This window comes from Scatophagus argus, chromosome 8 (assembly GCF_020382885.2).
Source record: "Scatophagus argus isolate fScaArg1 chromosome 8, fScaArg1.pri, whole genome shotgun sequence".
In the NCBI taxonomy this organism is placed as follows: Eukaryota; Metazoa; Chordata; class Actinopteri; family Scatophagidae; genus Scatophagus; species Scatophagus argus.
In genome coordinates this window covers 15570691-15598658 of record NC_058500.1, presented here as the reverse complement: position 1 = coordinate 15598658, position 27968 = coordinate 15570691, and the positions used below count along the sequence as shown (strand labels likewise).

Here is a 27968-nt window from a genome sequence, read left to right as displayed (position 1 = left end):
TCTTAGAAATACATGAAGAAATTACACACAGTTCACACTTACACTTGTGGTTAGTAATCATGCCAAATACTGCATTTATAAGAAAAAACATTTGTATACTAGTATACTTGTCTTTAAACTATTACAAGTTTTGCTGTAGTTTTCAGGAAATTTAATTTGCATATTCACATAACCAAAGTGCTTGGATTGTGATCAAATCATCACAGAGTTGTGAAATGTGAAATTGCAAATATTTTACAGTTACTTGTGATCACTGGAGCCTGTCTTATCCCAGACATACACCAAGTGCTTTAGTGGTGGGAACATAAAAATGATGAGTGTGTTAGATCCTCTTCTGGCCTGGAAATGGTTTCAGAAGCTGGCGAAGCTGCTTCTCTCTGTCATTCACACACCCTGCAGCAAAGAGCAGGCATATATTGCAGCAATTACCAATAAAGTAATAATTATCAAATATCCATATAATCAAATACTGTGATTTTAATTGCTTATATATATTTACACCTTTATTGGAATGCCTAAAAGATGTGGACAATTGTTGCCTGTAAAACTTGGCATTAGCAGCATGGTCAGGTACCTAAGTGTGTATTGGCAGTGAAACATAAACTGCCAAATGTTTCTAAGTTGACATCCTCTCTGTAGACTGGCCCATCGTTCCACATGAGATCATAGCCACCCACCCTTTTCTCCTTGCCAGTCAGCCTAATGAGAAAACAGTTAATTAGAGTGCAGCACCAGTGTGGCAGAGAGAGAAAAAAAACCCTCATCATCTGTTACTGTATAAAGCATTCACTTTGGGGTCCATGGAAAATGGTATTTAGTTGTTCATTGTTATGACACAATCTGTTAAAGTGTATCTCAAAAGTGTCTCTTTCCAATGATGTTCTTAACTTTCAAATAAGCAATAACCCGGACTCCAAAGATTATATTTCCAAATTTCTATAGATGAGTGAAGATCAATAAAAAATGGTGGTGGTGTCTAAAATAAATATAGGGACACAGAGCCTCTACAGCTGATGAGAAAGAGATTTCTACCTTCCCTCCATGTCGATAACATTCAGAGTGTCTTCCAGCAGTCGGTACTTCATTTCGTAATCCTCCCGACTACTTGGCGTGTGTGACGGAGAGGCATTCACCTCAATCAACCACCTGCAAAGAGATGGAGGGTGATGACACTCACCAAACATTTACTTAGCCTTCTGAGCCAGCATTATGCCAATCCATGAGGAACAGCAAACAGCTCAATAAAGATTGTTAGGTAGGCACAAGTAAATGAATGGATGTTACAATATTTGTATTTGAGAGAGGCACTGTCATTTGTGTGTGTGTGTGTGTGTGTGTGTATTATTTACAGCAGGATTACTGCATACCTGTCAGGATTTTGAGATATACTGTGCAGATTTATGAGGTTTTCTTACATGGTAATTTCTAGGGCCTAACACTAGCAGATTTACTGCTTTGTTTTTAAATACCCAGGAAGGCAAGTCAGATGTGTGCCATGTTTGCTTGTCTGTGCATGTGTTCTTCTGTATTTGTCCATGAGCATGCAAGCTTCATTGTATGTTTTCAAGTGGATGCATTGATGTAGGCCTGACAAGCACTTACGGTTTGAGGTTCTGATCCAGAAGTATGTCATAGCCATAGAGCTCAAAGCAGTGTTTGTCATTGATAATGACCTTTTGTACACTCTGTAGACTGCGGATGAATATGTTATCCATCTCTTTAAACAGAGTTTCTATTGTCTCTCTGCCATGTTTTGCAGTCAGGTATCTTCGAAGCTGCTGCATCTGCCATTTGCATCCCTATGTAGAGACGAATAAAGCAATGCAGGAATAAAGAGAGAGAATTTGTTAAAGGGGGTACATTTCATTTCATTTCAAAATTGACATAAATTTACAGCTACTGGATCCGTTAACTTGTTTGAGATTCTTGAATTACACACCTTTTCAGGATCATAGTCTGGTGCTGTTTTCTGAACAGCCACATTGGTGAGGTGCATATCTGAAAAGAAGCACTAAGCAGAATTCTAGAACTTTGATGACGTAATCCATCCTTCCATGGGGAAGTGGATGAAAGGGACAAAATTAGGAACAACAGCCTCAGAAATTGGGTCAAACCAGGCTATTTAAAACTGAATTTGCTTGAATATTTCACTAGATAAAGGCTCATATGTGGCAAGGGACGACTGGCACATTGGTACTAACTGTTATGATATCCAGAAAAGGATACACTTGTCATCGATAGCACTAAGGGAAAAGCGAGTGCTCGAGAAGCGGGCAAAGCCATCTCGATAAAGCCAGGCCTTCAAGGGAACATACTGAAACACAAATACAAATACATGCATGCATGCATGCTGATTCATGCATGCAACAAAATTTACACTGTGTACAAAACACTGTGATTTGCAAGGTTCGGTACGTACTGATGTAACCAGCACATAGACCCTCAGATCAAATTTCCTGCCTGTGAGGACAAAAAACATAAAAAGTACTTGAATATAAAGGAAATAAAGATTTTATCAGAATCCTCATCCATTATTAGCTTTTGTTAAATTGTTTGTTATCACATTTGATGATTTTACTAAAATGAAAGTGTATTTTATGGTCAGTTCATTACCATTAATTAAGTAGGGGTTCTCTATATAGCGTTGTGCCACATAGCTTTCTACTTGAGCTGCGTCCTTCTCCTCTGAGCGGGTGCCATCCTGTGTAAGTACAATTATCAATCTGAATATGTGGGTTTGTATGTAGAATATCTGTCTTTAGTCATTTAATTTACAACAAACTACTTGGCAAAATAAATAAACAATACCTTTTTCCAATCCATGATGTCTTTCAGTTTCTTGAACAGGAAAATGCCTTTCCCTTGAGATTTTGCTACCTAAGTAAACACATTAGTTGATTTTTATGACGTGGTGCCACTTAACCTTTGTTTCTGGGACATTGAAGATCAAACAAACATTGAAGCTCATTTTATTGTACTAGATTACATCTGTGGCTAACCGGCTTCATGATCCAGGTGCTGCCAGGGCTTCTTTTGAACTCCTCTACAAAGAGATGATACTCGCTGGGCAGTGCAAAGGTGCAGGGAAAAAAATCACATTTGGATGCCTCCATGCGGCCAACATCTCTTTCAAGATTTTTCCGATATCTTTTAAGGTTTTTCACCATGAGGTTTTTGCGAGACAGCTGAAACACAAGACATAAATACACAGAAAAAAGACTAGCTGAAATGACCTTTGATTTGAATGATTTTTGCTGTTGAAATATCCTATTTATAATCTCAAAGCATGGTAGACTGACACTGACTCACCTCATAATGGTTGCGAAAGTGGTTTATCCTTACATGTTCCTCCATATATGAGTGGTCAAAATTCTCCCTCAGCCAGCCCACATCACACCAATTGAAGTCCCATTCTCCATCACTGTGGGACAAAGGTCAGTGTGACTTTTGGTCATTGGATTTTCTTCTGAGAAACAGGTATTGAAAAACAAAACAAAACAAACAAAAAACAGTGGTTATTTGATGTTTGTTTTAAAATGCAAAATAATAAATGTACATAAAGGGTTGAGTATATGTGATGACAGTGAAGCTGATGTGATCATAAACAGACAATCCTACTCACTCTTTGACTTCCACCCAACCTGGTCTTAGGCGCAATACATCCTGTATGGTGTTGAGTAGGCCACATCTGTAACGCACAAAACTTCTTCCCTCCCTGAGGAAACATTACAATATCGTCACTGTCAGCAGTACATGTAAACAATTGTTCAATTACAAGCAACTAATGAGGAGTAACACTCACCGCTCCTCACTTTTTGTAAAGTCATGTGAACCTTTGTATCCAGATGTCTGCAAAGGTGGCAAAGCAAACTAAGATTTAGCTGAAATTTTATTTTATAACACACTTAACGTTAAGTTAAGTTAAAAACTCCAATGGTTTGCTAATTACTAGCTAACTAGTTGACCCCAACCCGCTGCCACTACCTAAACAATGTGTATAATAGCTAGTCTTTATTACAACTATCTACAATAACTTTGTACGCAGCAACGCTAGTTGTAATTTTGCTAACGCAATCGAACTCGTCAACGATAGTTACATCTGTTATCTTGTCAGTACAGCCTATAAGACAACAAAATATTCACACAATGCTTTCGGTATACCTTATACTTTGACATGGTGGCGCACACTATAAAATATTAAAAGCTCAGGGTAGCGAACTATATTAAAATATGAGTACGGTAGGTAATAAGTAACATCTAAACAGCAGTTAGCTAGTCCTAGCAGTGTTTGACAAATGCTGCCATGGTAACCACACCACCATGTCACGAATGTCCCAGTGTGCTTTCCGTAGCTTCTTACTTACTACTCTTACTATCTACCAAATGTCAAATTTATGCCATTATGAAATCCAGTTGAAAGAGTGCAGATGGCCTAAATAATGTAATTATTGATTACTGTGTCAGTATGTCTCAGTCAAGAAACGTAAACCCACCCACAATTTCAAGAGCAGAATTAAATTTCGCAGTCATCGTTATTATTATTATTATTTACTGTATTTTTACTTCTAAGAAAAATGTGGAAATCTTCTAATGAGTTATAGAATCGTGACAAAATTGTATCTTTAACTTTGCTAATGAATGTTTATTCAGTATTATTTATGAGACATTTATCACGATTTTAAAAATTAGTCTTAATCTATCTGACATTACGATTGTCAGAAGTTTGAGTTTACCTTACAGCGTCACCCGTCACATTTATAAAGAAGCAAAAACAGCAAGAACATCACAGTTACCATCTACCATAAACTTTACCATTAAATTACCACTTGGTGGTGCCCAAACCCAATCTAATCGAGTATAATAGTGCTTCTCTTTGTAGCATATGTTGATTCATTCATTGATTTTAACTTATCAGTGTTTTGTAAATGTGAATACTTAAACAACTTGCAAATCCCCAGTTACAGTTGATGGTAAAGGTCAGATCAACACAAATATTGATACTGTTTCTGATGTACATACAAAGAATACTCACTGTTAGGATATTTCTAAAGGTAACACCAATGTTGTCTTGTTTGATTGTGTATTATTTTCCTCAAAGAAATTAGCAGGACAAGGGGGTGGAGTACAGGATTTGGAATTTCCTCTGTCTCAGGGGTATAATAACACTCACTCTGTTCATAAACATGTTTACATATGTTGTTTTATGTAACTTGTTGTGAGTATTGCACACTTGACACCTGACTGTCAGATTCCTGGTCCAAACTAAATAAATGTGTAGACATCCTTTTGGTTGTTTTCTCTCTTTCAGCCACCCACCACTAATCAAACCATCAGACTCTGGCAAAAAATAATCAGACTGGCTGCTATTAAAAGGGCTTTAAATTAATGTATGGTTTGGCTTACTGCCAAAGTGTCCATAAGAACAGATAAGTATAGAATAACATAGTATAGAGTCAGGTTCTTTATTTGTATGTTACTCAATGGAAATTACATTACATTATTATAGTGTTGCAAAACAAATGGTTACAAGAACTGATTTTCTACTAGCTACTGTCATACAGGAATTTGGGGATTTGGTGTTTCTAACAATAAGAAGACCAGAAAGAACAGACCAGAAAATCCAGTGATATGTGGCAGTGCTAATACCATATTTCAAATCTAAAACAGCTGGCTATAAGATGCTATCAGTTTTCTTTCAAATTTCATCCATATCATTTCCTTGGACAAGCCTCAGACAAGAAAACCATGCACTAGCATCATTCCTTCTTGTCATGTTGTGCTGCAGAGAAGATGTATAGGCTAGCATTAACTTACGTTCTGAAAAAAGTGCCATAAATATATTCATCCCCTCAAAATCTGCTATGAATGTCATATCTAATGATGGCTGGTTTGAATAAACAAGGATGTGATTATAGCAATCAATCAAACGTTATCATGCTGGGAATTGGTAGCTGACGAATTCCCCAAATAGTTATATGGATAGTCATATAGAGGTAATGTCATGTTATCCCAAATCTGCTTAGTGACAAACTGCATTAAATCAGCTTGAAGATGCAAAGAAAATTCTGTTTTCAAAGTCATCTGTACATCTAAGCTATACATTTTAAGTTCTCAGTTACTCACAGATAGGCTTACTCAACATTTCATCCCTCCCACAAATCTTTTTGTATTTAAACAAAATATAGTTAAATTACTGCATTATCCCAAATTGCTCTCTCTTCCAAAATCAAAACCAAAATTAGTCTTTTGCCTAGAGTTTCAGTTTTCATGAACAAATCCCTGGGAGACATGGGAGACAACAGTTTTGTCCTTGAAGCATATTTTTCACTCCAAGTCTAGCCTCTGTAAGACTCAATTTCTTAACCCCTGTAACGTGTTAAGTCACTGGAGCCAATCTGGGGTCAAACCCTCACCAAGCTTATTTTGAGGCAAATTTGCTGCATTTTTTTCTGTGCAGTTTTTGGTTTGGCAGTCATCCCAGAATGTCAGTCTCTAGTAGCCACTGTACCTATTATGCTCATAATTTCTGGCTTACCACTTATGTCCTTTGTCCATATGCAACATGGGAAAAAAAATTGTGATCACCAGTATCTTGGAATGAAAATGTAATGTTAGAAAGTTTTTGAGAACCAACCCATGTCTGTGTGCAACATGTTGCTCATTTTTTGTATGAATCTTAACTTAAATTCTAACACTACTGATTGTCATTTTAGATCTTGAAGCATCCCAAAGTCATACAATTTCCAGTGGCTGGTAGTCATCAACTCTGGTCAACTAAAATACTCCCCGGGCTAAACTAAAATGCTCCCCGGGCGCTTGATGCTGCCCACTGCTCCTGTGTGTGTTTCACTGCATGTAATTTGCCGGGTGTTGCATGTGTGTTCAACTAAGGATGGGATAAATGCAGAAGTCAATTTCAGTATGTGTGTATGTAAAAATATATATACTGCCAATAAAGTTGATTCTTCTTCTTCTACTCCTGAGCAGTGACCACAAAGCAGGGAATTTATGTGATCCAGGGGCATCAGCTGTTACTCATAAGTGAGGCATATTGCTGACTTTAGTGCAATAATCCTCACCTTGGAATCATGTTGTGTTTGGTGGAAAGTTCATCTCAGTCCTAGATCTCTCTGTTCAAAGGCCTCTGATTCAGGTCAAGGAACTACAAGGGTAGAAGCATTAAAAGGTAAAAGGGGAAATGGGTCTGAGCTGACATCCGTACACTGTAATGTACCATGAACATGACATAGTTTGAGATCAAACCTATGAATGTGATGTGATGGTCCTGCATATCATCTCTCTATATACCACAAAAACAACATCTGTCCCACTGATATGGATACCTATTCTCGTCTGTAAGAGGGCAGGATGGGATTAAAGAACAGGTAGTGTGGTTTTTGTCGATACTAAAAAAACTTTCCATGTATCAGCGCCTCTTTTCTTGAAATCCACTTCTTTTCTGTGCTTGGTTTTCTTACCTTTATCAGATGTGTAGAACCGTTTTATGAGTCCCTCACTCTCATTTTAATAGGCCTACATATGTGCACCGTCTGAGATGTTAATTCCACCCACTTATTTCTCCGCTACATATCTCAGTTATTCCAGGTATGAAAGTCTTTAAATTCCTAGGTTTCATGCACCCATTTTTTTTAAACAAAACATCCAAAGAGCCCAAGTTAAACAGGACGAAGTGGCAGATGGGATCCTGTTAAAACCTTTTACATCCCCAGTTGTCTCCCAGTTAAGCCTTGACTCCACTGCAATAAGCCTCCCTCTGCTGGCTACTTTAGATCAAGAGTGGCTATAATCAACACTAGGCAAACAGTTGGCAGGCACACAGTGAATATACAATAGATGTGTTTTAGTATGAAAACATATGTTTGAGTTTGAGGTAAAGCATGAGGAAAACCAAAAGGAAAAATATGATAAATTATCACTGTGACCTGTGAAATACCAGAAAACTTGTTAGGTCCAGGGGGAACTGTTTATATAATGGAATTGCTGATGAAAATGAGGTTAGCAATTTAAATAGGAAAATGTGTTGCATAATGCAGTGACAATAAACTGCGAAAAACCTGTAGAAATGAGATCCATTATTAGATTTTACACCTCAATCCATTTTATTACCATGACTGGCTATGCCAAACCAACACATCCATAGAATTTTTTTATCATGCATTTACATTTTAATGGCGTTTTTAGTATTAGCTAAAGTGATAAACTAAATGCTTGAAATCGTGAACTCACATTACAACATCAGATTCACCAGACCAGGTTGTAAGATGTCTCCCACTGAAAACCCCACAATGACACCATGGAAGCATGCACATATCATGTGACCACTAAACCACATGCAGTCAGCTTTCTGATAGCATTCTGTCTCCACAACTCTGGTCAGGAGAAAGAAAACAGAATATGGTCTTCATTTATATGGAATTTTTCTCTGTTTCCCAGCTTGGGGAAAGTGCCAGAGAAGTGGGGTATGGCACAAAACCCTAGCCTTGGGGAATTTGGAAGGGAACCAGAGGGCAGTCATGAGTCAAACAGATCTAGGTTTACTTGTTGACTTTGTTGCAAAGTGCAAATCCAGGGCAGTTAAAACATACAACCCGGAGACACAGCAAACAATATGGGAGACCCTGGATCATAATCATTGTAAGTCTTTCGATCTAAATAAAAGCTCCCAGTCTTCCCATGAAGGTATTGTTTCACGTAAGCGTGTTTCTGTTTTCCTACCGGCAGTGTTTCTCTGTATGCGTGGGCATGTTCAAGCTCCGCAGGGAAGACAACCTTTTATGTCAAATACTTGCATTTAAAATGATTTTCATTATTTCCAGAGGGAATGGAAAAACAATATAGTCAGACAAGAACATTACAGAAAATCTAAAGAGATTAACAGGTTTCCTCTGTTTCTGTCTTTTATGGTAGTCTGGTGTTTCATAGTAATGATCACCCCAGGAGGCAACAGAAAATGAAAGGAAATTGGAATTGGAGGGTCAGTGAGGCATATTTGTTTTCATAAGATCTGATCTGAGCAGAACTGTAGGTACACCCTCATTAAATCTCCTGCTGCCCTTCTCTCTGTTTTCCTACCCACAGAAACCATTTCTCCAAAGGTGTTCCCATCTAGCTCCCTTTATTACTTCATGTAGCTTTGTGTGTGCTGTGTTCCATAGAATCAGCACTTTGGAAACACATACACACTCACAGTGATTTTATTAACAGAGTGGATCAACTAAAAGGAGCTGAATTCAATTACTGGGTGGCCGGGTGTTGTTTCACCACAGTTGGATGGCATTTTATATTTGGTTGCAAATCAGTCTCACAAACATCACCAGACACCTCTTCTGGTGATACTATGCCAGGCCTGAACTGCCGTTTATTTGTGTGATCTTCATTGCAAGACACACTACATGCTAAATTTGAAAGTTGGTTGACTGACTCAGTCAGTTAAATCATCCCGCTGTTTGACATATTGGGCTCTATGCAGTGGAACACCTTGGTTGTCCCTCCTGCAGAATGACCTCCTCCTCCTCACCCATGTCTGACAGATGAGGTGGTTTGCCTGTAATGATGAGCTGTTCTCTCCCCCTCCATACTTCCCATCATACTGGAATAGATAGAGAGTAGAATAGATAATAGTCCAAAACTCTGCAGTTCACCGTCAGTTCATCTGCAACTGCTGAGCACACCAGAACAGACATTTTCAATTCTCAAGAGTTCATTTCAACACATTTGAAGTTTTTGGCTAATTGATTTGTTCTGGTGTTTCATTTTCTCAGTGGTCAGCTTTACTCGCACTGACTCAGTCTTCATGTTGGGAGACAACAGCAACATTGCATGGCAAAACTTCATCTTCAGACCAGACCGAAAGATCACACAATTACCTATGGGGTTCCTCTATTTGAAGAGAAAATAGACCACCCCTGACCACCACCACCACCACCACCAATAGCATGCACATGTAGGCCTTGATTTGGAGGTACTCCAACTCCAACAGCTATTTGCTATCACAACAGTTACACCATCCATGGAGAATACTAAACTATTCGATATTTATGCACCCCATTTTCCTTTTATATGATACTATTTCAAACACAGCACATCACGACACATGACTACACATGTAGTTTATAGCTCTCCCTAAAACAGACATAATTACTGCAAATGTTAAAACAACAGTGTGTGTGACGCCCTGAGGAGGATTTGTCTAGACCAGTAAACTTTAGAACAGTGACTTTACTCAGATCCTCAGAGGTGATGTACGCTTTCACATGTTGTTAGGATGGTGAGAGTGTTTCCTCCGGGTCACAGCACCACCACCACTGACTGGAGGCATCTTCCTTGAATCTTCATTGTCAAGACGCATAAGGCAAAAATATCTTTGTTAATAATGTTAAAGAATCAGCACCTCAGCTGGTCTTAAGGCAGGCTTTTCTAGACCGACTCTCATGCTAGGAAATATAGTGTATAGGTGTGAAGTTAAAATTATATATATTATTGTAAAATTATTGCTCCACATTCACTGTGTATTGTGAGATGTGTTCGTCTGCCTGTACAATCAACTGGTTCTGTTTCGTAAGGAAATTACAGCGACAAAAAAGGGGAAATACCTTCATTATACCGTTGGGTTAATGTGCGGTATGAGAGATAATAATTACTAGCCCAGGGGCCCATGTTGAGTGTGTTCCTGAATGATCTGTTGTGCGATCTTTAACCAAGACATCATTATCCTATATGTCATGCATCAACAGGAACACGAGTGGGAGAGTTCATCTGAACACACGCTGCCGTGCTGCTGCGTTTGACTCAGGGCTGTGGGTGGGTGTGTAGGGGGGGGGGCGTGTACCCAAACCTAGCCAAAGCCCGTGAACATTTGGGCATTTAGAAACCGAACTGACTTGGAGGAGCATCACCACTCTGTTAAAGCGATCACCTTTACGAGGCGAATTTTGCTGGAGAGCAATTTGTAGGAAGGAAACCGCAGTTTCCTCCCACTTCACTGCGCGCCACACAGGTAGGATTTATGACAACAAGCTATAAGTATGAAAGAAAGTGCGCGACAAACATCTTCTGAACCCGACGTGTGGACCATATGAGATGAGCAGCAGGCGGACATCTACCTTGAAGTTGATGGATTTTCACTCGATGCTGGCGGGAGATTAATTTGACAAGTGCGCTGCATCCTCATCAGGCTATGGTTCATTTTGGGAATATCTGACATGGCAAGGATATTATCCGTCCTGGCGAAAATCATGCTCTTCAAAATACTGGCACTGATTCTCCTACAAGGTGCGTTTAATGTCAGAAAGCTGCAAATAACTTTTGCAACAAAACAATCATAACAATAAGAATAATAATGATAATATAGTGGTAATAAATGTTATTGTGGGAATTAAATGCGTTTGCAGTGTTATTATTTTTATGTTATCATTCGTTCGTCCATTGAGGCTGCCCATTTAAGGCTACTAATCTTATTACTAACATGTCTCTTGTACAAGGTGTCTTCGATGCTCTGGTCATATCCGAGGTCAACCCCGCAGATCTCCCAGACTCCAACAGGAAGTCTGACTCCGGGATGTCCGCGGGTCCACAGCTGTCTGAGGCAATGGAGACAAAGTCCAGACCCAAGCGCTGCACGTGTTATTCCTACAAGGATAAAGAGTGCGTCTACTACTGCCACTTGGACATCATCTGGATCAACACTCCTGAGTAAGACAGGCTTTGATAAGTGCTGTTAGATCTCTGTAACTCTCCAACACGATCGTAATGCGGCCAAGACGTGCTGTTGTTGTGCAATCATCGACTGTTCTGAGCAGGGACAAAGAGTGGGTAATTAAGATTATTTAAAGCGCAGATCGGCATGTGGCCTGTTTGTGCAACTCAAATGGGAGTCGAGCACTGAAGCCAGTACAGTGTAGCAAGTCACGCCCTGAGGCGCAAGACTCAATCGCGGTTCAAGTGATGACAAGCTCAGTCGAAGCTAACGCGCGCAGCAAAGTCAGTGGTTTTGACACCAGAGGAGCGGATTGCAGAACCTAATGTGCTCTCGCTGGTGTTGTGAGCTGTTTTGCCATCTCTCTCACTCAGTGGCTCAACATGCGAGTTATCAAATGCAGAATGATCGATGTCCATGTTACTGTGTTGAGGTAAACTGAGGTAAAAAAAAAAAGAAAGAAAAAAAAATATGTTTTACAAATAAGAGAAAGGAGAATGCAGATAACAATCCAAATCTTTATCTTGATGTCTTTATCAAATTCATATATTAATTTGCATGCATGTTTCATGTGCATCAACAGCACCAGAATCACTAAAATCCAAAAACACAGTCTAATCAGACGTAGTTAGATCCTCTCTCTATGCACTCTCAACTCTGGGCAAAAATGAACAGAAATCAGCGGTAAAGTATCATTACTCATGGCCTTGAAGATGTGATAATATATGTGGCTACTGTGAAACGTCCCTGTTATGAGCTAACAAAGCCTCAGGGGTCCCAAGCATCTGAGCTACCTTTTATCTGCAGTGTGAATATTGAACAGAAAGAGGTCAGGGGGAATCTGAGCCAACTCTTCATTTTCTTCATGATGGATCCGACCAATATTAAAATTCTCTGGTCATCTCAAATTAAGGCCAGACTTCATCAACTGAAGTTTTCTGATCACTAAAAGATTCTTGAACTAACTCATAATTTAGATTAATTGACTTTTTCTTTAAAAAAGAGGCAGAACTGGCTTGTGCCATGCTCATGCCGTGGAAAGAAGGCAAAATAGTGGAGGTATTGTAACTCCTGATGCTGGAAGTAATTTGGTGGTTTGGTCCTGGGACCACCAACGCAGTCATGTTCCCGTCACAGAAGACCAGGGCTCCGTCCTGGCCAGAGGTATGCCAGCTGCACTTCAGGAGTTATGCTGGCTCTGCAGGTGATGAGAAACCATGAAAAGGGAGCAGTCAAGCATAATCACAGTCATTGGCACTTTTTCCACAGTTTGTGCTTGCACAGATTGTGTTCAACATGTGGATGAGCATACCGCACATTAGTAGCAATACCTTTAAATATGTTTTCCAACACCCTTTTTGTTTTCTTGCATTTGTTTTGCTACCTCCAAACCGCATATTAAAATTCTTGGCAAGACAATCGGAAAGCATTCTTTCTTCCTTTGTCTTCTTGGGCCAAGACTGCTGTGGGCTGTTTCAGATAAACAGTACACTTTATTACTGCTTAGCAAGTTGGGACAAATTGACATATTTTAAAGACTGGGTGAGATAGTAACATATTCCACAATGTTAATATAGAAGCAGCTATTATGTGCTCACATTGTGGGTACTGTCTGCTATAATAGATAAACTCCCACATAAATGCTGTGGTTCTTTTCACCCAAAGTTTCATAATATCTCAGTATGGAAAGAAAACAAGAGAGCGTCACGTCTCTCCACAGCCACTCATTATTGGCTCATACTCTAGGTAGCTTCCTGGTGTCGCCGTGGTTACGTACGACTTCCCTCCCTACAGGTTAAATTAAAGTGCTTTTATTCAGCTTCCTTCCACTTTTCTCATAGTCGTTGTTCTACAGTCAGGTAATAGTCCCCAGCTGACGCCAACAGTTCCAGACCCATTTATGATTCCTTAACTCTGACTCACAGCAGCCACTTCAGATTTAAAATGGATGAAGTTGAAAGGCTTTTTACACCAAAGTCATGCATTTCTGGATTTGTAAACGGAAAGGCTGCAGGATCAGGTGAATGATGTGGAAGAGGGTAGGACATCACCAAGGCTAGTCGCTCAGGTGAAGGCGGTCCGACATAATCTGTGGGGAAAGCCATTTAGTAAATTACTGCTAACCAATGTCTTATTTCAAAAGGAAATAGATGTGATTGATTCTTTTTGCACTGCAGAAATGAGACAGAAATGAGTTAACATTTTGGCACTTCTGGTTCCCTCGCCTCATGGTCACTGGTTTTTTTTTTTAATGGTTTTGATTATAAACCTGAAAGAAGGTTTATGATCAGGACAAATGCCAGAGATTTCTACGTTTTGTTCCGGAACATGATATATGTCAGTAAATAACCCACTTGTGAAGCTTTTATGTGTCTTTAAAAAGGCAGTTGCTAACATATGGCTAAATGACTATAGGGATATTCAGTGTCACCATGCCGAACACAGACAATAATCTACTCACTAGCCTTCTTTTACTTTGTGCTAATAAGGACAATCTCGCAAATTTTAACATTTTTAACTGATATGCTCTGTATCATGTTGTGACTTTCCAAATGCATAAATTAATTATTAATTTCGGTAATTTCTGCAGACCCACAATTGCCAGACATCCCTTCCGGATGTGCACAAATCCCACTCGGATACTCAAAATGGTTTTAGAACAGCTTCTCCTTCCTCTTTTCCCATTAAGGTTTTATAGCTCCTAAAGCCACACCACACCCGTATTTTTTTTTCTACAAGATTCATCACAGATGTTCAAAAAAAGATGAGTGGAATGAAAAAAATGGAGAGATAAGTGATGCCAGCCTGACACTCAAAGCATCAACAATGATATCCAGATGGTTTAAGTGTAAAGTGATGAATTCTCTGACTTTGTTAATCTGATCAATTTACATTTTTCAAGTCTATAACAGATTGTAAAATAGGAGAATATTCAGTTTGCAACTTTTCAGAAACCTTATTATAATCTAAAAGAAAAGAGAGATTTTATACATATTCTTAAAGTCATGTTTTTTTTATCACTTTCCATTCATGTTCATGTTTTGCACTGAAATCTAAACTGCTGTAATATTATTTCTGATTATTATGTCAAAATAATCTAGGCAGAGCCATCACTCCTTGGTGTGAAAATGCAGAGACATTCAGTGACATTCATTTTGACTCCACACCACACCATGATTTGACAGCTTTTTTGAATAGGTTCTTTACAAACAATGATTTTTTTTGTACACAAAACACACAAAAATGTTACAGCTTTTTAGTACAGCTAAAACTATTGGCTTAGTCAGGAGAGACTTCATCTGAATGAATGAATAATTTCCATGATAAAGATAAAAACAAAAAAAAAGTCTTTGGCAATTAGGTCCCATTGTGAAATCATTGTATTGTAAGAGGGGATGAGAAGCTGCTAGTAGTATAGGAAACCTAGACACTGGTTGGGGTGGCAGTGGAGATGGGATGAAAAGAATGTTCAATCTGGATATGATGAGGACTGGACTCTGATGAGCTCAGTCTGGGCCCCGGATATGATGGGCTGGAGGTGAAAGGGGTGAAGGAGGGCCACAACCACTTCACACTGAAATGACAGCTGACAGAACCAGAGGGGAGAACAGCTTTAAAGTTTGGCAAAAACAAAATGAGTGGCTGATTAAAATCATAGCAAAATCTGCTTGTAATTGAGGAAGAATTAAGAATAGTTCAGCGTAGAAGACTGAACTTACGCTGGCAGAAGATTAATCTGCAACAGTTTTGATTATTGTCAAAGGTTGTTTTTCATGTAAAAACATTTCATGGTTTCATCTTCTCAAGTGTGAGGATTTGCCACTTTTAATTAGTTAATAATATTAATTTGTTCTTAATAAGGTTTGGACTGTTGGACTGTGTCACTTTGCACTTTGTATAATGGGATGTCTTTGTATTTTCAGAATTTAAGTTATACTTAAGTGACATCTTCAATGCAGGACTTACAGCATCATATTTTTTTACATATGGTTTTAGTAATTTTATTTGAAATAGGAATATATGACCGCTGGCTTGAGGGCTGCTGGAAAATATGACCAAGCACTCTCTAAATCGGTGATCTTCAAAATCTTTCATGTCAGTTTTCCATAAACTGACATAAATTAGTCTATAGACCTCCATTTGATAGGATTTTGTTCCATGATCTCTCATCTGCTAAGAATTTTGCTCTTGGATGTTTTATTTTTTATTACACAAAGTATATGAAATCCATGACCAAAACAGTTATACGTTTTATGGGATCCCCTAAAGGAGAACCACTACTCTATATGTCTCATATTTGATGTTAGGGAATGTGCAATAGCTCACATTTTTTCTACCACTGAAAAAGATGGCCTCTGAATTATCTTCTCAGACGCACTGTGCCCTATGGAATGTCGAGCTACAGAGGACCTCAGCGAATAAGACGTGCTGTTGGTGGACCAACAACTGACTGCAAGGAGGCAAAGACTCAGCGCTGTGTTTGTGCTGTGCTTGACACAGATACTGAGTGCCATAATTTTTGTCTGTCAAGGTCAGTCTGATTCTTTCTATAAACAGGACACTCACTGGATCTTTCTTACTGTGTAGATTTTACATGAACACATCAAGATAATTATAAGTGAAACGAATTCACTGAATGTCATGGCAGGAGCTGAGAAGAAACAACAAGCGTGGCCATTTTTGGTCACTGTTTCATGCTGCTTTGCTCTAAAGATGTTTCATATATATATATATATATATATATATATGAATTTTCTGGTGTCAAGTAATAAAACACGCTTGTTTTATGTGGTTACTGTTAATATTCAAGTAAATGCAATTACAGCCGTAGCACCATCATTTTGAAATCCACCTTTAGCAATCTGTGGTGATGAGGTGTACTGAGGCCTGAATCAATTGTCTGCATACTATTGGTCGCATGCCATCAGGGGCCCAGATCTCATTACACCTTATTGGTGTATTGAGAAAGATAGTGTGCTCTGGACTGGGCGGTGGGGTTTCGGCGGTGGGGTTTCGGGGGTGGGTGGGTAGGGGGTTTGTTTTGATGTAGCAATCAGTGTCGTGCCAAGGAAGTCATGTTAGGGGAGTGTACTTATGGTCTGTAATGCATTTCTGACATTTATGATTTATGCCGCTCTGACGAAACCAAACCGCGGCCTTTATTTTCATGGTTGTTTGTGCTTATTAGGTAACCTTTTTACAATCAGCTGAGACAAGTAGAAAACATATTGGTTTTAGCTCCCATTCCTACATTACTTCATGCTGTTTGCAAAGTTTATTATTAGAAGGTAGATCAGGAGCGTAAACAATACATTCAAAGAGTGTTTTGTACATATGAGAATTATTTCAAATATAGAGTCAGCATCTGTTATGGGCACATTTTCAGGTACACTTTACAATTTATTTAGAAATGATTTATTGGGGGGACAACTTCATTTCTCTTTGATTTTTTAGTCCATTTTTTAACCTTGTACTAAGGATACAGTTAGCTTGAAACCCAGTTACTGAGATATCAGTACTTTTTTTAAAAAAAAATCTGTCTCTTGTGATTTTTCTACCCTTACTGAAATGAAATTAATCACTGGATTGGCCTTTAAATATTACATTTTTGACGTGAAACGTTCTCTTCAAAGCCCCATGCAGACAGTGCCAATCAGGAGTTTCCTCAGAGTGCCCGGTCCAGGATGATAGTTTGATGCCTCTCCATCTTCTGCTCTTCTCCTGTGAGGGAATGGACCTTCCTATCATCTTCAGCCCCTTCACTCTTCTTTTGGCACTCTTGCCTCCACATGTACACTCACATTCAAGAAAAGAGCTTTGGAGTTTGACAATACCGACATTCTTCAGCATCATAACTCTTGGAGCAAGTTCCATCAAGCTGAGCGGTTTAAAGAACTCTTCAGTAAATTCGATACAGATCCCTTGAGGCTCTTTTGTTCCCTCTTGAGAGTAGCAAGAGGATTATTTTCACCATAACATAACAGACAATGTCCTTGCTTCTGTTAAGCATGATCATTTTTTTCACACCAAACAACACAGTGTGTTGGATTACACTTGACTCTCTCTTTCAAAACAGTGAGATAAGCTTGTATCAGTCTTTCAGGGACAACAAAGACATACACAGCAGAAAGACCATGGAAAGTAGGAGTAAGGCATGACCATCTTGTATCACTCCTTAAAAAATACCAAAACATGCAAAAAAAAAAAAAAAAAAAAAAAAAAAATTAAAAAAAGGGGGAAAGTTTTTGAGCGCCTGTTTCATGGGGCATATCGCTGAGCTTTGAAGTATGAGACGATGTGCAGTCTGTCTGGAAAGCATTCATGCCCTGCATATTTTGTTCATAGCACTTCTTTCAGCAATAATATATCAATCTGTTATTACAGTATCAGTCATATTTTGAGCTTTTACCCCAGTGCCTCACTGTGAACAAATTTTGAAAAGACCAAAACCAATTATGAATATGTTTTTTCGATCTTGATATCTTATTCCTCTGTGCCATAGTTGTCCATTGTTGTCCCAGAGCTATTAAAAATACATTAATGAACCACACTGTGGAACTGGGTGACATGTTCCCTCATCATAAATAACACAGGCACTGTAGTATATATATATATGTATAGTGTATATTAATCCCCAGCTGAAAATGGTCCCCTATAAATGCAGTATGTGCTCCATTTGTGAAAAAAACTGAAGTATCCAGCTGTTTCGGGATAATACTCAGCTTTTATAAAAGATTAAACTATATATTTATGACTCATTTTTACAGATTTATATTTTCTTAGAAATAAATGGACGAGGGACTGAATGTTACAGGCTGGATAGGGAAGATGGAAAGCACTGAGAGTGTCTGAAAATACTAAATAATTCCAGATTTATCTTTCCAGGCTAAATGGCTTTGATTGGGAGCCACATTTTAACAAATTACAACTCCTTAGTGAATTAATTCAATGACTCTATGGAGTAAAGAAAAAACTGAATGCACCATGTAGCTCTAATTCGAAACAGACTGTGGTATAAGCATGTTGAATTCTGGGAAACTATACTGCTATCAGAGTTTAAAATTATATAAACATTCAGTTGATTGATTCTTTTCCTTCCTTTTGGGGCTACATGTGCTCTTCCATCAGTAATCAAATCCTTCCGGTTTCTCTCTCCTGTGCCTCCATGAGTCTGCGTCCCTGTCCAGTTTGTCACATAGTTCTTTTGGCTGCTTCCGAGCTATCTACTTATTTATCTTATTAAAATGTGTGCACCTTGTATAATTTTCCACCAAAAACAGAAATAGCTCTCCTGCCAAAAGAACAGTGTTTTTTTTTTTTTGTTTTTTTTTTGTCTCTGATTTGTTTTTTGGGGGGTTTTTTGGTCATTTTTTTTTGTCTAGGAGCATTGTGTTTCAACAAACCAAACAGTTTAGAAAATTATGTGGTCCACTGTCAAAAATAAACGGGCACAACAGAAAGAGTAAGTGGACATGTATTTGTTACTGTCTCTTGGTTTGTGGCCAGTGTGGTTACATTACACTGGGAGTATTTCCATGAAGATCAAATTTAATGTGAGGAGACAACACACTCTGTTTGGCACAACCTTTCCGGTGTGCCTTGAGGCTTAAAATGGGAATACAGGTTTCTTTTCTATATTTAGAATTACATGTATAATTTGCTGCCAAGAATGCATCACAAACCATTGAATGTTGCTTAGCAGTTTAATAAAAATACCACAAAGAGAACTGTAGCTGCTATTGTTGCCTTTTTGTGCATGGTGCAGCTTGGATCAAAAAGTGGACATCCGATACATATTTAGTTCCTGACAATTTCAGTGTTATTATGTCGCTCCATCTTCAAAGGTGTACTATGCAAGTATTTCCTAAAAACAGTGTATAAGCTCATACAAAAATAGTCCTTCTCAAACATCACCTATGACCCAGCAGAACTTTGTAGTGGTGTCTATATCTACTCTCTGCCTGTATTATCATATAATATTTCTGTGTTTGGGATGTTTTGGGGCATCAACAGCTCTGGAGAAAAACTGTTGAGTCTCATTCTCAGTTTGCCAAAAACCAATGATTTGGGTTGGCAAACCACCAACCTGGCAAGCAAATGATGAATGGATCACCATTACAAATCAACAGTGATGTTCAAAAAAACTGTAAAGAATCATTACTTTATATAACATGAACAGGATTTACATAACATAACAAATATTACAAAACACAACCAGAACAAAATAGTAATTGTGCAGGTCGTGGTGTTGATGTTGATGGCAGAACATACTATAATTGGTGTGCGTGTGAAAGAGAAATGTATACTTTAAATAGCCAAAAGCTATTACGTGTTTTCAAAACATAGAAGAGTTTCTCATTCAGTGAGTAACTACAGTATTTATAGTTTTGTTTAAGAGTCCAATCGCAAAACTCCTTTTCAAGAATGCAATGACAGTCATGTCCATGATCTGACACGTTGACCAGACCAGCAGGTGGAATCAATGTCATGTTCACACCCTTTTTGGGAGGAAAGAAAACTGTGTAATTTGAGGGGGAATTTAAATTACAATTTTGACAAGTTTGTATTTGTTCATTTCATGTTAAACAAGCCTTTATTTTATAGACATGTCTAATAATTATTTTGCCATCTTCCCTTAACCTGAGCATTCACAATGTGCAGTATGCTGCAGGTGCATCAATTGACCAACACAGTGGCAAGACATTATTTATTTGGATATACTAGCCAACTGTTGGCCTAGTTGGATGATATTTGGTTGGAGACAACAGCCATGTTTACTGATGGCTCTATACAACAGCTTCCCACTCAAGCTACCTTTGCTTCCATCAGTACTGAATGTCATCAGCATCATTTAGCTATAAAACACACTGTATATTCATATGTCTTATATGCCTAAAATCTGTCTGTGAAAACTTTGTTTTTTTATATGCATGTTTTTAATTTCTTATTCAGCATAATTTAAATGACAGAAACTATGTTCTTTCCTTTCAAATGTGCTGTTTTCATTATTATTATTATTAATATTTTAATTCAAAACTTCATGATTGGCATTGAAATAGCTGAATAGAAACATGAATTATTTGCACCACTACCAAAATGAATTATCATCATCTGGGGACTGGAACTTTTACATATAAAACTTTTCAGACTACAGCACAAATCTTTCCCCCCAAACAGGGTGCAGCCTTTGTGTTGATGACATGATACAGGCGATAATAGGCGTAAGATAAATAAGAAAAAAAAACTGTGGTTGCAAACTACATATATCCTTTGATAGATGTGGCTGCAAATCACATCTATCTTTTGATAGTTAATAATGTTAATTATCAATCCGTGTTATTGTACTATGCTTTTAACACAGATAACATAAAAATACTAATAACTGTTTCCTTTTGTGTGGAACATACAATTTAGATCCCTATGATTTAAAATAAGGCAGACCCCATACAGAAAAAAAAAACAAACTAAATGAAGTGAAATTCTTTCATGGGAATACTTGAGTTTCTTTGGTCTGGGAAAAAAAATTGTTTAATATGGGGAGGTGCACAGCTGTTACCCGGGTTTCATTGTGGATCGTGTATGTACAACACCAACTGCAGTGTGTAAAATCTTTGGGGGAGGGGGGAATGTATGAATGTATGAATGTCATTGCCATTCATGTCCCCCTAATGAGTTATGAACCTGTACCATACCCAGTTATAAAGCTTGCTTCCAGATCTCAAGGATACCTCTGCTGTTTTTCTGTATTTGATCTAAGTGGGCCAGTCCATTGTACAGTATCCAATACATTTTGAAATAAGCAACAATACCTGCCTATTCTGCTGTGACTGAATAATTAGGCTGATGATCATAAGTTTTTTTTGTGTGTGTGACTTTGTTACAGGTGAAAATACAAAAAAGCAGTTTCCAGAAACTGTCATAACACTGTACAAAAATATGCAATAGATATTAACTGATACCGAGCGTGGCTGTGGTTGTGATGATTTTCCCATTATCACAAGACCGCAAGTTACTTATCTCATTATTCTGAGATAGCAAAGTTGTTTTTTTCATGATAATCATCGTTTTCTTGGTATCTGGTGAAATCAGAATTTCATTTTCCTGCGATAATGGGTTAATTTTCTTGTTAATTTCGGAAAATGTCTTTTTGTTTAATCAAGATAAGATGGAAATTATCCTGTTAAGAATATAACTTTGGTATCTTGAGATCTCAGGATAGCTTGACTTGAGTTAACAGGACTTTTTTTTGCAACCATATTGCAACCGTAATTAACTTCTTTTTGTCTTTGTTGTTTCTGAATTATACATTGGTTATATTTTGATTTATTTCATATCACGGAGCTGCATTTCTGCCATAAAAACACCTTGCCCTCCTAGGACAGAACATGAGACCAACCAGACCACTTGAGACACTAATACCACCTAACATACTGGAATTTCGTGCTAAGTCTACCCTCAGTAAGCCTACCCTGGAGCCGCAGTATAAGCCTTCTGCAGTGAGCACCAATAATATCGCTCAGAGAGAAAGCCCTTATTCCCACAGTATACCCTGGGAAATATTTTTGTGCAGACATCCTGACCATGCGGCTGCAGGATCAGGGCCCCCACCGTGGCTTACAGTTTGTTGATCATGTTCTGGTTAATTAAATGGTTAGTCCTTTAGTATCATACAATGAATTTTTGCAGTTGTTGTTACTGACAACTGAAAGACAATAACAACTGCGTGTATCCTGTTTTTGAGTTGAGGTACAAAACAGTAAGCATTTACCATAATCCATTCCAAAGGCATTGTCTTATGTTTGACTTATTGTGCATTATATTCTTGATTTGGTAGATAAAGTATAAGAAAAGTCTAAATACTATCTTATGTTTCTCAAATACCTGATAACCAGGTATAGTTTGTCATTATGTTACTGACTTATTTTCGATTTCATATTTGTAATAATTTTACAGCAATGTTTTTGTCAACAGTGTATACAAAGAAAATGTAATTAGGATGTGAAGATGCATTAAAGGCTCTTATGTTTTGTTCAGAACATTACCAGCATCTGAGTTGTTTTTTCTTTACTCTATCAGAAACATTTGTTTGATCAATCTTGAAGTGCTGCTTTTCAGAGCAAGTATATCCTAGAAATTCACAATGATATTTTTCTCTTTCTAGTTTTGTTTTAAAGTACTTAGTTACCTCAAACTCCAACCTGATCTTGGCAAACATAAAAAAATCTGGACCAAATATTTAAGCCAACCTAAAACAAACTTTGCAGCCAAAGTTTGCAAGCCAGTGGTAATGAATCATGTCAATCCAGCGATTTACGACCGAATGATTTATAACTACACTACTGAATCGTGGTTGACATGGATGATTTAAAAGGTCTGCTGAGTTATTTTTGAGTCAAACATTTTAATAGTATTTTGAGTGACACTGACAATGTTTCACACTACAGGGAGTAGTCCAAATAACTGAAGCTCCTTGTGTAACAGTGCATCAATCACCATTGTAAATAGCTGCTGTGTTAAGGCATATTATACTGAATACCATCTAAGCTACGGCTATGAAAAAGGGGCTCAATCACCATTTTGATGTGCGAGTTGTTTTAATCAGACAATTTTTAAATTAGCATGTCATCTGTTTGTCGACGGAAAAAAGTCAAAAATCAGAAGAACTAATAACAAACAACACACACTGATACAGAGAAACCTCTGAAAAGCTAATGGTATGGTAGGTGATATGACTTGCTGCGTTATTATGGATCCCACTGCTTTTCTAGAAAAACGGTACTGATGCAGTGGATTGCGAGCTGTAGTATCCTCAGTAAACAGACCAGACTCTTTGGCTCTTACAGCTGTGGCTCTAAGCTGGGCGAAGAGGACAGGCCGCCCCTCCACACATACGGAGCCTGGCAAAATGAAAGCCTGACCACGGGAGGAGACCAGGCAGGAAGGACTTCGACTGCTGAAGAGGTTGCTGTGTTTATCAGCAAACTACAACTCACATTTTGTTGTTATCGTCACTGTATGGAAACAACTTGTAATACAGCCTCTATGTTTGATTCAAACTTTTAACTCATAGTCATGCCTAACCAAGCCAACCAGCAAAGGCAACCAATGAGAGGCAGGGGGGAGAAGAGGCAGCGGGTTTTGCAAGAAAAGTGGGAACTTTAATAATGCGACCCACCTTGTTTACACTATTTGCAGTGGTTATTCACTGGAAAATGTTTACATCGTTTTGTCTGATCCTGATGTCCCGATGCCAGTGATTTTAATTTGTCATAGATTTAAACATCTACATTTCCATACACAGGGAAGGAAAAATGTCCTTTTGTCAGTGATTTCAACAATTTCAACTTTTTACTCTATATTTAACAAGTAGGTACTAAAGTACTAAAGATAACAATAAGTATCATATGAACCAAAAAAAGTAGTTACATGTGTTTAGTATTCACAATTCAATAACTGTGACACAAAACATCTCAATAATCAATAGAATAAAATACATTGACTTTCCTTGGAGTATCTTGAAATTTTATACAGCTAAAGGAGCAGAAGTAGCAGGCCTAGCAATCTTTCAATAAGCTGTAACTATACAGCAATACTGTGGTGTAGTAGCATATTTTAATTACTGTTGCACAATCACACATGCAGAAGACATTTGACATGTGGAATGAGGAAAACAAAATGTCATTAACAGCAAATAGCTCAATGAAAACAAAAACACTAAACTGCTCATTTAACTCCACAAATAGTCACTCAGCAAAGGCATGCGGATGGTGTTGCCAAGAGACATTGTTTGACGAAAGAGGTGTGTTAATATGTAACATGAAGACCTATTTGGCTTTTTGAGTCAGACACTTGGGATTTTTCTGCAGGCTAGCAAATTTAATCTGTGCATTTGCTGTATATGAAACCAGTTATCTGACCTCCAGGCACAGCTGGTTATCTGACCCACAGTCTTTCCTTTGTCCATTGTATACTTTACATAGTGTAAAAAGAAGAAGAGACACTAAAGAGCGAAAGTATTGCTTAACACATTTCAACAGCCTAGTTAATGCAGCTGTCAGCTGTCGGTCACAGTGAGGACCCTTTGCAACAAAGGCTTTTTAATGGACTTGAAATAATACACAGATAAAGAAAAAAATGTAAGGAGTCTGTCCCTAACGCTTGACTGTTGCTGACAGCCATGTTATGTAATTCTGTTTACATATTCTGACCATATAACTGTCAAAATCAGACAAACTTAGGAACTAAAACCACTTAAATAGCATCACCTTCACCTTCACAGTCACTATAAGAATAGCCTGTAATTAGCTTGTACTTAAAGGGTGTATTAATTAATACTTGACTCCCAAACAAGCCAACATATGCACATCCTTCAATAGTTGGCTAACGTGTTAGTAGACAGTTGACTATTTTCACACCCTCACACAAAGCAAATATGACATTTATTTGTGGTCGCATGTCTGGCTGCAACACATTACCCACACTAATTTCCACCAGGACCATCAAATTCCTTTGCAAAAAAAGACCTATACCGTCAAAGCTGCTGTAATTGTAATTCAGCTGAATGAATGCTGTTGTTCCTCGGTGTCTTCTGGATTTTTAAATATCAACCGTTTGCAAGTTCCAAAAAATAATAATATGCCAGTGTTGTGTTGCAGGTTGTAGATCTGCCATGTAAATAAATGCAGTCGAAGTCATGGGCAATGGAGTCTCCTCGTCACTGTTGGTCTGTATTTCTCTCTGTATCATACATTTAAGGATGGATTGCTGCAGACACCACAGAGTTAACTGAAATGCACTCATTATTTGCCCAAAACTGAAAAAAAACAAAACAACATTTTCTCTGAATAAACAAGTGCGATAAAGTGTCTTTCCTACCTGACTAATGGTGACCATTGAGCAAAAAATTGTCTTCACCTTTGCTCTGAATCGTAGCATAAAAAAAAACTTGACCCCACCATTACCCCTCAAAGCTGTTGATGAGTGTGAAACTCAGGCATGACACACACAGAGGCGTTGACAACTTCAGTTCTGGCCTCTTTGGCTCAAGAGCTGCAGAACAAATGTTCTTTTCATCATGGGGCTCCTTGGGCTGTATGTCACCAGGGTATCACCAGCTACCTCAATTTGTTTTCAACTCAAAATGAATGGTAAAGGTGTCATGCAGATCTATACAAGACTGAGGCAATGGTATTAAAGGCCTGTGATAGGAGTAAACAGACTGCACTGGGTATTTATGATATACTATCTACCTCAAGCACAATCTACCTGGTCTGCAAGACTGAGGAGGTCTAAGAAAGTTCAAGGCATAAAAAGGCATACCTCGAGGCATGAATCTGTAGGATTCTTCACCACAAAGGTAAATTATGCAAGTCTTTCATAACATTTGAGAGAAGATTCTCACCCCAAGGAAAGGAGTAACATGTAAACACTGGTTCAGTCAAGTGCGGAATGTGAGGGGTGTTTCCAATTGAACTGCTGTTCACACTCAGTAACCTCAGCGCTAAATCTTTACTCGATCCAAAATATGATAAGTAAACAGTTATTTGAGCATTGTGTTGTTTTGAATGTGAATGATGCTGCTCATCACTTTGTCGAATACATAACTTTAAAGTCTCTGAAAATGTACTTTCACAATAACCTTCTTACTACGAGCGATTCATTCAACGCGAACACACGATTTTCTACTTTTTCAGTTTTTGTTATATCCAAAACTCAGCAAGTACTGCCACTTTAAATGGCACTTTTAAATGATTTTTTGAGCTATCTAGCAGCAGCCCACTTGCCTGATTGAGCAAATGGAAAAAAATAATTAATCACATTGTTTCCTCTGGCACTGATGATGGTTGTACCTGAGAAGTGAGACCATCTTGCTTCCTTCTCACCTCTGCTGGGATGAACAAGTACTTGTGAGAAAATGGCGGCGGGTAAAGACATTCCTGTGGTGAAGCGAAAGCGAACATTTCAACGTTCTGGAAACAGTTTTGTTGGGTGGCAATAGAGAATGTGACCAAAACACCAACTATGCATTGCACTCAGATCTGATCCAACCACACCAAGTCAGTCCTAATGACAAAATTTAGTGGAGTTTTTGAATATAAATATATTAAATAATACTTAAAAGATATATTTTTTAACATGGTTGCATATTTAATCATGAATATTTAATTTAACTTTTAAAAATACAACTTCTCTTAAAGTCAATTTTTCCCTGAAAGAGAGAAATAAACCATAACAACAGCAGAAACAGTTATAATTGGTTTGTTTCCTGGTGAATTAAAAAATTTAACGCTGCTTGTTAAGTCTCTGAGTATATTTCCAGCAGAGACGCAGAAAATCAAAACATTTTTGTTTAACATGGTATGGAAAAAAATCTAAACAGTGTAAATATGTTGACCCAGACAAAGGAAAACATGAGCTATTGACACTCAGTAATGTGTTTTCTAAGATCGACCAGTAACGACATTGACAGATCAGTCCCATCAATCGAACATTTTCTCTCTTCACCTGAGTGTCTCATCTCTCTCATGTGATTGATTGCTTATGAAATTAATTCACGCATGCTTCAAAACTTCAATCCTGCTATGTGCCAAAGGCTTAACAAAATAGCAAGTTTCACAACATAAGAAAACACAACTAGTTTGACATGTAAGTGTGACATATGAAAGAACTAAGACCACTGTTACTAAATAAGAGCTCAAGATGAAAGCATCTTCATTAGCTGCAGTAAAAAGGTTAAATGTTTGTACTTGTATAAATCAGACTGCCTTGGAGGATGATTACATTCTCATTTATCTGAAAATGCTTGCCTGTCAGATCCTTATTTCGATGATATCCCCTCAGGGAGTTGAGAGGTACTGTATTAGAACATGTTGTAGCACCACACCTGCTACAAGTACGTGTAATTAAGATTCCTAAAAGAATTTAATAACATGAATTAATGATTTGTTGGCCTTTGGGCTTGATTAATGTTTCATTCCAACAGCTCAATTTCTACAACTCAATCTTGTGCTATAACACCGCCTTTGTTCCATTTCACTTCAGCAAGACTCTTCACAATTTTGTTGAAACGTAATACATGTCCACAGTATGTCCACAGAATGTTCACAGCTATTATCCCCTGGAGCACAACCATCCCATCCTCAAAAAAGGTGGGACCACAACATCGGTGGTGTCTGTCCAGAAGAGCACAGTCCTAGGAACAGCTAAGATACTGCTGCACAGAACCCTCAAACTCCCAGGCCTCTAGTGGAGA

The 27968-nt window shown here is 38.1% G+C and overlaps 2 protein-coding genes across 3 annotated transcripts; one reads left to right on the top strand and one right to left on the bottom strand.

Moving 5' to 3' along the window:
- Positions 1–35: 35 nt before the first annotated feature.
- ttll9 (tubulin tyrosine ligase-like family, member 9) lies at positions 36–4341 on the bottom strand. Its single transcript, XM_046397147.1, has 14 exons — positions 4162–4341; positions 3803–3849; positions 3623–3715; positions 3310–3421; positions 3000–3185; positions 2809–2877; positions 2614–2701; positions 2420–2460; positions 2227–2314; positions 1940–1998; positions 1603–1799; positions 1033–1146; positions 575–699; positions 36–393 (listed from the first exon to the last, which is right to left on the bottom strand). The coding sequence occupies exons 1-14, from the start codon at positions 4174–4176 to the stop codon at positions 323–325; spliced, it is 1305 nt and encodes a 434-aa protein (XP_046253103.1). The 5' UTR covers positions 4177–4341; the 3' UTR covers positions 36–322.
- A 6557-nt stretch (positions 4342–10898) lies between these two features.
- edn3b (endothelin 3b) lies at positions 10899–19381 on the top strand. 2 transcript variants are annotated; one of them, XM_046397693.1, is made up of 5 exons: positions 10905–11017; positions 11195–11292; positions 11502–11712; positions 16089–16247; positions 17350–19381. In XM_046397693.1, the coding sequence occupies exons 2-5, from the start codon at positions 11223–11225 to the stop codon at positions 17402–17404; spliced, it is 495 nt and encodes a 164-aa protein (XP_046253649.1). In that variant the 5' UTR covers positions 10905–11017; positions 11195–11222; the 3' UTR covers positions 17405–19381. The 2 variants fall into 2 exon arrangements, with proteins under 2 accessions (XP_046253648.1, XP_046253649.1); XM_046397692.1 differs by having other exon boundaries at positions 10899–11292.
- The last annotated feature ends 8587 nt before the right edge of the window (positions 19382–27968 follow it).

What these genes read in the sequence shown, in the direction of transcription:
- ttll9 (XM_046397147.1), bottom strand. An exon ending in ACTTTCGCAACCATTATGAG is followed by an intron (nt 3,186 to 3,309) that starts GTGAGTCAGTGT and finishes CTTGTGTTTCAG; the next exon opens with CTGTCTCGCAAAAACCTCAT. An exon ending in TCTATGTGCTGGTTACATCA is followed by an intron (nt 2,315 to 2,419) that starts GTACGTACCGAA and finishes TTTGTGTTTCAG; the next exon opens with TATGTTCCCTTGAAGGCCTG.
- edn3b (XM_046397692.1), top strand. Translation starts at nt 11,223, where the DNA reads ATGGCAAGGATATTATCCGTCCTGGCGAAAATCATGCTCTTCAAAATA. An exon ending in GGCACTGATTCTCCTACAAG is followed by an intron (nt 11,293 to 11,501) that starts GTGCGTTTAATG and finishes CTCTTGTACAAG; the next exon opens with GTGTCTTCGATGCTCTGGTC. An exon ending in CATAATTTTTGTCTGTCAAG is followed by an intron (nt 16,248 to 17,349) that starts GTCAGTCTGATT and finishes TTCTCTTCAAAG; the next exon opens with CCCCATGCAGACAGTGCCAA.